General features: G+C 50.1%; 1 protein-coding gene across 1 annotated transcript; it reads left to right on the top strand.

The window, feature by feature from the left end:
• Positions 1–41: 41 nt before the first annotated feature.
• MARS2 (methionyl-tRNA synthetase 2, mitochondrial) lies at positions 42–7409 on the top strand. The gene is made up of 3 exons (XM_020804694.3): positions 42–386; positions 1506–1840; positions 4125–7409. The coding sequence occupies exons 1-3, from the start codon at positions 101–103 to the stop codon at positions 5286–5288; spliced, it is 1785 nt and encodes a 594-aa protein (XP_020660353.3). The 5' UTR covers positions 42–100; the 3' UTR covers positions 5289–7409.
• The last annotated feature ends 1479 nt before the right edge of the window (positions 7410–8888 follow it).

Raw genomic sequence — 8888 nt, 5'->3', positions numbered from 1 at the left:
CGGCGCACGCGCGGTCTCGGACCGGCGTGAGCGGCGACGTTCTAGGAAGGCGCCTGTCTATGCCTGGAGGGGGCACGCGGTCGGTCCTCCGGCGGGACTCATGGCCCTGGGCGGCTCTCCCGCGGCGCGCGGCTGGCTCCGGGGGACGGCGGGGGCGGCGTGGTCGGTGGGGGCGGCGGCGTCCTCCTCCTGGCGGCCCCGGGGGTGGGGGCGCTGCCGTGCCCTGAGCGGTGGCGGGACCCCTCCCGGGAGGAAGCTGCTCTCCACGCCCATCTTCTACGTGAACGGCTCGCCCCACATCGGGCACCTCTACTCGGCGGTGCTGGCGGATGCTTTGCATCGGTACCGGGAGCTGCAGGGCCAGGGAGGCGGCTGCTTCTCCACCGGTCAGTGGGCGAGGCGGCCGTGGAGGGAACAGGGCTGTATGTAGGCAGGTGCCGGGGCGTTTCGGATTAGAAGGGTCTCGCGTCTTGATTATCTTTCTGAGTGGGGCGTTCACACGTTACATTCGACCCGTGTGTCTGCGTTCGCAACAGCTCAGCGGCACACTTGGTCTCCCCCGCTCCCAGCCTGAACGACGGCAGTTCCAGTAGTGCCGTCTCTAAACACTGCATGAGCATGTGGAAATGGATTCTGATAGCCGCGTGATCGCGTGTCTGTACAGAGTGGACACGCATTTAACGTGTGTCCAGCAATGTGTGAACGTCAGGTGCGGAGAGACTTTTTCTTGTATTGTTTTCTCCGTCGTAGATTAGGGACTTGTATTGCATGATTGGAACAGTTTAGATAAGAGTGGGAAACTTGTGACCCTATGGATAATTTTGGACGTCAGTTCCATTTGGCCAGTGTTGAAGGATAATGGGAGTAGTAGTGGGGTATCAGCAAGGCCACAGCTCATGTATTACTGATGTGGCAAAGTGCAGGGATTCCAGCTGGAGATTGCAGGTCTAGAAAAACACAGCTGAACAACACTAGTTTTAGGAAGCCTGATGTACATGTTTCCAATTTAGATGGAATATAAAGCGCTCCGATGAGAGCCAGTGTATTGTTTGGATTGTTAGATTAAGACTAGGGGGAGATCAGGCTTCAAAATCCCTCTTCGGCCATTAAGCCAGTGGTTCCCAAACTTTTCCAAGTCGCAGCCCCCTTTTATAATAGCCAAGTAACCTGCAACTTCCACCCCGTCGGACACGACGACTAAACAACAACAAAAGAGTCTCTCTGTGTGTGGGTGCATACAGACACACACACACACACAGAGATTTATTTTAAAATATCTTTACCCCTGTCTTTCTCTTTAAAAGAACCCAAGGCAGATCTGTTACATTCGGGGTGGGATGGGGGGACCTATCGTCTTGTTGCCATGTGGAATTTCCCAAGAAATGGAGCCCAGGAACTTGGTGTCTTTCACACACAATAGTTCTCCGGATCCTTGAAAGGCTGAGGTCGGAGGATCATGTCTGCTGGACTCACAGTCTCGTGTCCTCTCCTGTTTCCCTATCCAGGAACTGATGAGCATGGGCTGAAGATCCAGGCGGCAGCGGCGGCGGCCGGCGTCCCCCCACAACAGTTCTGCGACCGTGTATCGGCCGAGTTCCGGGAGCTTTTCACGACGGCCGGCATCTCCTACACCGATTTCATCCGCACCACGGAGCCACGGCACAGACAGGCTGTGGAGCACTTCTGGGTCACTCTACGCGACCGGGGCTGGCTCTATCAAGGGGCTTACGAAGGCTGGTACTGCACAGCCGAGGAAAGCTTCTTGACCGCTTCCCAGGTCACGGAACGTCCTGACGCCCATGGCCACAGGTGCATGGTTTCCCTGGAGAGCGGCCACCAGGTACCATGATTGTATAACTTCCTCAGGGTGTCTTGTCCGATCCACAGGGAAGCCTCAGAGCTCTCTTGGCGTGTCTTCCTTCCAGGAAGTGTCTCTCATGGCTTGGAGCCAAGCCTTCTCCATGGTGGTCTCAAGCTTATGGGACTCCCTACTCAGGAAAAGCCAGTTGGGTCTAGAGTTTGGGTTATTTAGGAGATACTCGAAAGCTTGTACAGTGGTGCCTCGCACTACGAGTGCACCGTAGAACGACGAATCCGCACAATGGGGCCGTTCTAGCGATCGCAAATGCGATCGCACACCGACAGCCCCTATGGCTCAAAATCGGAGAGCGAAGTTCGGTAAGCAGTTCACTTACCGACCTTCGCTTTGCGACCCGCCGATCAGCTGTTAGGCGGCTTCAAAATGGCCACCGGAAGCCACAAAATGGGCACCGGAAGCCACCGGCGCGCAGCATTTTCGCGCCCTCGTTAAGCGAGGGGAGGGCGCGAAAATGGCTGCTGGCCATCGGAGAAACATCGCTGTACTGTTTAATGCGTTCCAATGGCTTTTTTTGATCCGTACAGCGATGTTTTCACACAGCGAGGGTTAATCCGGAACGGATTAACCTCATTGTGCGAGGCACCACTGTATATTTAAAAAGCTCTTTGTTCTGCCCCATGCTTTGGCTTCAGAGTTAAGAACAGCTTCAGTGGAACGTCTGGCCCTTTCTTCACCTGGGAAATATCTATGCTACTCTCCAATACAAACTCACAGAATACAGTACTGTAGTTCACATAGTAAAACATTCAAAAAAAAATGAAGACAGGGACTGGTTTTTCAATTTAGATACATGGCACGGTTGTTTTTATTGCTGCTGCTGTTTTATTTTTGTCTAGCATTGAAAAGATAGCTAAGGAGGCATCAGTCAAGCCTTCCCATGGAGGGAATTTCGTTGTCGATGAGGTGCCCCCATGGAGAAGACCATCTCTCTGGTCACCTCCCAGATTATAGCTGACATTAAGGTGACTCAGAGAAGGGTCTTCGACAGGCTAATGTGTGGTCTGAAGACCCTAGATGTTTCTTAATCATTTTCCTTTTGATATTTTTGAAAGCCTTTTAAATTCCTCCAATTCTTCTCTCTCTCTCTCTTTCTCAAGTCTTTGATCTTTTCATTATTTTAACCAGGAGTGGGCAAGATATCAGGGCTGGAGAGAGTCAAATACAAGCCCTTCTTCTCCCTGCCAGGTTATACCATCCCCAGAAATACTGAAAATGGCATTTAAAAACAAACAAACCAGGAAGTGTCCACATGGGCAACTCTGTTTTTGAGGGCGGGCCCTGGAGCAGAAAACTGCTGGTCTTCAGACCTTGTTTTGGTTCAAACAGGCACTGGATGGGGCTTTGCCTTGGGGCCTCTGTTGAGAGACTGCAGAAACACCCCTTTGTGACCCAGGGGCCATGGTTGGCCCTCCCCTTCACTAAATGTTGCTTTTAAGACAGACATCGTGGCTTCATGGCTCGGCTGGCTGCAGTTCTGGCAGTCACAGCAAGGCCGTGTGCAGCCACCAGCAATTCCACTGCATCTAAAATAGCAGTGGGCCATTGTAACTTTCTAGGGTTAGTCACTCCCAATCGTAGGGCCCCAGATGTTCTTGGACAGAAATCCTGGCCAGCACAGCTAGTGGTGAAGGTCTCTGGGAGTGGCAGTCCAAGAACACATCTTGAGAGCCCAAGGCTGGGAATTACAGCCCAACAAAATCTGGCGAGCCACAATTGCCTCCTCTGATCTCCATCCACTTGCAGAGAGTGTTCCTCTCAAGACACTCAGTTTTCCAACATAATTGGCTCCCCCAAAACAGCTGTTTGGTCCTGCAGGAACTTGATTCTGTTGAGCATCATCCTTGTGAATCTCGTTTCCCAGAAGAATCAAACTCTTTCCAGACGATGAGACCTCTTTTTGGAGAAGTTGGCAGAAGGCTGTTTTTTGCTGGGAATCAAGGAGCACAGTGGGCTGATTCCTCTTGTGTGCCCAGGGTTCACGTGGTGCCAGTGGCCGTGCATGGCAGAACGGCAGGGTACCTGTAGCGGGCTTTAAAAAAGCATCCTCGTGACCCACAGGTTGGCCACCTCTGCTCTACAACAAGAAGTCAGGTTTCTTATAGAAAGGGAAGAGAGAATGGACTGAAGCCCCATTAGGCTTTGCTGGGGAAAGGTAGAGGAGATGCTGTTTGGAGAGGCACTAAAGGAAGAGGAAAACTGGCCAAGGAGTAAGGTGGTGACCCCCCTTTTTTCTCTTGCATCTCAGGCACACTGGACCAAGGAGGAGAATTACATTTTCAAGCTGTCGGCGTTCCGGGAGCCGTTGCGGAGATGGCTCCAGGACAAGAAGGCCGCCGTCACCCCCGAACCCTTCCGCCAGCAGGTGCTCCTCTGGCTGGGACAGGACCTGCCTGACCTCTCCGTCTCCCGCCACAGAAACCGCCTGCAGTGGGGAATCCCTGTTCCAGGGGACTCCTCGCAAACCGTCTACGTCTGGGTGGACGCCCTTGTGAACTACCTAACCGTTCTCGGCTATCCCAATGCCCACCGTGCCTCGTGGCCCATGGCGTGCCACGTAGTGGGCAAAGATATTCTCAAGTTCCATGCCATCTACTGGCCTGCCCTGCTGATGGCGGCAGGATTGGAACCCCCAGAACAGATCTTGGTGCACTCGCACTGGACGGTGCAGGGGCAGAAGATGTCCAAGAGCCTTGGCAACGTGGTGGACCCAGCCGCCTGCTTCCGGCAATACTCCGTGGACGGCTTTCGGTACTTCCTGTTGAGGCAGGGCGTCCCCGAATGGGACAACGATTACTACCCCAGGAAGGCCATCAACCTGATCAATTCGGAGCTGGCGGATGCCCTCGGGGGGCTCCTCAACCGTTGCACAGCCCCCGGTCTGAACCCCAGTGGGACCTACCCTTGCTTTTCAGAGGTGTGCTTCCCCAGAGGCACAGGAGCAGGAGGATCTGCGTGGACCTCAGCAGAAGATTATGAGCTGGTGTCCTCGGTGAAAGATTTACCCCTGAAAGTCAGCAGTTCTTTTGAACAATTTCACATCTACAGGGCTTTGGAAGCCATCTCGGATTGCGTGAGGCAGACCAACAGCTTCGTCCAAAGGCACGCTCCTTGGAAACTCCAACTCAAGGAGCCAGACCAGAAGCGTCGGCGGGACACCGTCCTTCACGTCGCTCTGGAATGCCTTCGGGTTTATGGGGTCCTGTTGCAACCCGCGATCCCGACCATTGCGGATAAAATCCTCACCAGGCTGGCTGTCGGGGCCGCAGAACGATCTTTCAAAGCTTTGAACTTCCTGCCTCGCTACTATGGGGAGAAATGTCCCTTTGAAGGGAGGAGACTTGGGCCTGACGTGGGGCTCTTGTTTCCTAGGCTGGAGAAACCTCAAGACAGAAGCTGTGGGGAGACGTGATTTGTTTATTCATTTTTTTTAAGCTGCCGTCCCTAATAACACTTTTGGGGAGGAGATGTGGTGTCGGAATATGCTTAGTCTTCCAAGAGTCTCTGCTTGCGTGCTTTCAGAAGGAAGAAACTGGCAGTTGATATGTTATGCAGTGTTTTGGGAAGTGTGGGCTAGCAGAAGTGTGTATGTGTGTGTTCTCGCTCCATCAATTCAGGCGAGTGCCATGGCGATGACAGCCGTTCCAGATGCTTGAAGGAAAAATCCATCTAGATCGTTGGGTGCCTACTTCTCTGGTGGTACCACTGAGAACAGTAATCTCTGCTAAGGTGTATCTCTGTAAAGGTATGTGCATGTACACACACCTACACACCCCTTTTGTCGTGAATAATACAGCTCCTAAGCTGCTCTGTGGATTCAAAATGGCACTTAACGTTCTTGAGAAGAGTCACACTGGCTCAGCCCAGAGGTTCATCTAATCCAGCCTTCTGTTCCGATAGTGGCCCACCAGACGCGCCATGAGAAGCCCGCACTTGGTATGTGCGTGCAGTAGCCACTCCTGCCTGGCTTCCCTGACAGCCACAACTCAGAAACAAAATTTGTCCATATGTTAAAACACACAATGCATTTCCCTACTCCCCATTTTTTCTGTGTAGCCAAAGCTATGGGATGTTGGAAGTTGTAGACCCATAGCATCTGGGAGGGCTCCATGCTTCCTTTTCCTGGTGTGTTGACTCCACCACATAAGGGCCGACGTAAGGAAGTGGAGGAGAAATCAGAATTCAAAATGGAACATGTTGTGATTCTTCCTTAGTGCACTGCCAATGGAGAGCCAGGTAAAACAGCCCTCCTTCCTCTCTCTTCCCCACCCATGTACAAGTAAAGGCAGCTCAGGATTCCATATACAAGGTTTCTCCAAGCAAATGTCTTCTTTCTGAGTCATTCATCTCGACTGAAGTACAGTATTGCCAGCTCCAAAGAGATGGTCATGTTCATAATATTGCAGCAAACGACAAAATCAAATGCCAGCCTCAAGTAGGGTAGATTTATTGAAATGGCAGTGATGAACAAATCCCTTTCCTTTTGGTGGACAAATTGGAATGGCCATTGAGTTTAGCCTCTAAAGCAGTGGTTCCCAGCCTTGGATCCCCAGATGTTCTTGGACTATAACTCCCAGAAATTGTGGCCAGCACAGCTAGTGGGAAAGGCTTCTGGGAATTTTAGTCCAAATCATCTGGGGACCCCAAGGTTGGGAACCATTGCTCTGAAGCAATGCAGAATCTTGGAATCAATATTTTTTGAGTTGGATGGGATTGTGGGGATTATCTAGTCTAACCCCTTGTAGAATGCACAAGTCTTGTGGCACCTAGAAAGACTAAAATTTCAGAGCTGGTTTTCACATAAGCGTTTCTATCACTTGACATCTTCCAGTGTAACATGTAAAAACTAATGAGCACCATTGTGTTTGAGGTAAAATGGAAGTTCTCTCTGGTTTTTCAAGCAGAGTGGCTCATTCAGATGTACCGGGGCATGATTCTGATACTCCTCAAACAGTGGAACATGGGATGTGTGAACCATTCCAACTCTGCGTCCATTCCACACAATTGTGTTTTCCTTCAGGAGTGACATTCCAACTCTTCATGGCTTAATTCCTTGGAAGCTTCTGAAGAGAAAAGGCAACAGATTATAGAAGTGCCTCTTCAGTGATTTCCTTTTGAGGCCTTCAAACGGCTGGAGAAGATTGCAGAGGCTGCTACAGCGGCAAACAGTAAGAGGGCAATTGCTCACTGGCTGATGAAATGTCACTTCTGTGTATGCACATTCAATTTATGGATATTATAAAAGTTGCTCGCTCGCTCAATCCTGGAAGCTACCAGGGAGGAAGCAATTTAGCCAGAAGTGGAGTGCTGAACCTCGAATGGGGTCATTGGCAATCTTGCCAGTAGTGGCAACTAATGTAATTAAAAACTTAAGTGTACAAGATAAATTCTACTGTACATTGAATTACCTTGCCTCTAACTAATATGATCATTTTAGTTGAATTCCTAAACCATTTTACAACAGCGTTTTCCAGTATGCTGTACAAGATAACGTTAAAAATTGCAATTATATAAAATGTAATTGGAAAGGCAACTTCTTTAAGATGTTCTTTACCAGCCACCAGTTTTTGTGTTAAAACCTTTTAACAAAGGCACTTACCAAACAATTCACTTCTCCTACCTGGTGCCCAGCATGTGTAGACTATACATCTCTCCACCCACCCACCCCCACCCCCACACACAGAGAGAGTCTGGGAATGATCAGAGGTGTAGACTCCCAGGAAGGCCACCAAGCTGATTGAAGAAAGGCAATTTGATGTGTGGATGGTGTCTGCTAAATTTTGCTCCTATTGTGTCTATTATCAACTATCAAGTCAACCAACTGATCGTGACCCTTGTAGGACTTTCAAACTAAGTGAGATGTTTAAGGAATGGTTTAGAAGACCAGTTCCACCCCCCCCACCCCTGTGGGTTTCCATGGCTGCCATGGTGAGGGGGGGGGACAAATCCAGATCTGAGTCCTCGTCCATCACTCTCCAGTACACACTGGGTAACCCTAAAATACTCCCCCAGTATATATTTGGATAATGACATAAATGGCCTGGGATTTGAGCAAGGGCTGTGTACTCTTAAAGTGTGTGTGTGGAGGGGTGTAAAAACTGAATTAGTTTAGGGCATAAATGGACAACCTTAGCAGGTCTTATGGTCCCCATTTCCTGGATCCTCCAGGAGCTACACAGATTACAAACAATCTGGATGGCACAGGAAATCCATTTAAGATTTGAAAATGATATGTCTCAATGCAGGGGGCCTAAACCCCTATTTAATGGATGAACTCCTAATTCTGGAAGCTTTCAAGAGCAGCAATTAACAATTTTTGCAAGGGGGGGGGAAGGGACCTGAGGGATAGTTGTGGGCTGTAAGAATTGCACTCTGCCCACCCATGGTTTAGGGTCTTGGCAACTCTTAATCCAGCCTTACAGTAGCTGCCCCTGGGAATTTTGAAGCGAGTCATGTTTAGAATTCCTAGCAGGCCTTGCAATCAAGCCTACATGGCATACAGTATATGCAATCAAGCCCCTAATCCATTTTAAAGTCTCACTGGTCTTCCAGGAAATCTGCATCTAAAGCTATGTGTAGTCACTACCACGTCTTGCTAAAATGTGCAGCCTCAGCCTCCACATCAAGTCCCATGGAAGACAATCTCCAAAGACCAGTGGCAGCTGCTGCCCATTGGCACTAGGAGGGCGAGATTTCCAGTGGAAAAAAGGAAGCCAGAGTCAACTGTCCATGGTGTTATGTGCTATCAAGTCCCCCCATGATGGCCACCCCATGAATCGATGACTTCCTAAAGTCCTTGTACTTCGCTTTTGCATAGAGATAACTAATTCTGGTTTCGTTCAATGTTGCAGTAACGATGCAGTACAACTCTTTAGCGTTGAACATAAAAAAGGAGTAGTCTCGCAGCCAGTGTGATTTAACGGAGTGTGGGGCTAGGACCCCAAGAGACTTGGGTTCAAATCCCCATTCATCCACGGAAACTCCCTTGTGCAGGGCTGACACTGGCAAATCA

This window comes from Pogona vitticeps, chromosome 11 (genome assembly GCF_051106095.1).
Source record: "Pogona vitticeps strain Pit_001003342236 chromosome 11, PviZW2.1, whole genome shotgun sequence".
NCBI classification, from domain to species: Eukaryota; Metazoa; Chordata; class Lepidosauria; order Squamata; family Agamidae; genus Pogona; species Pogona vitticeps.
This window is presented reverse-complemented; position numbering and strand designations above follow the sequence as displayed.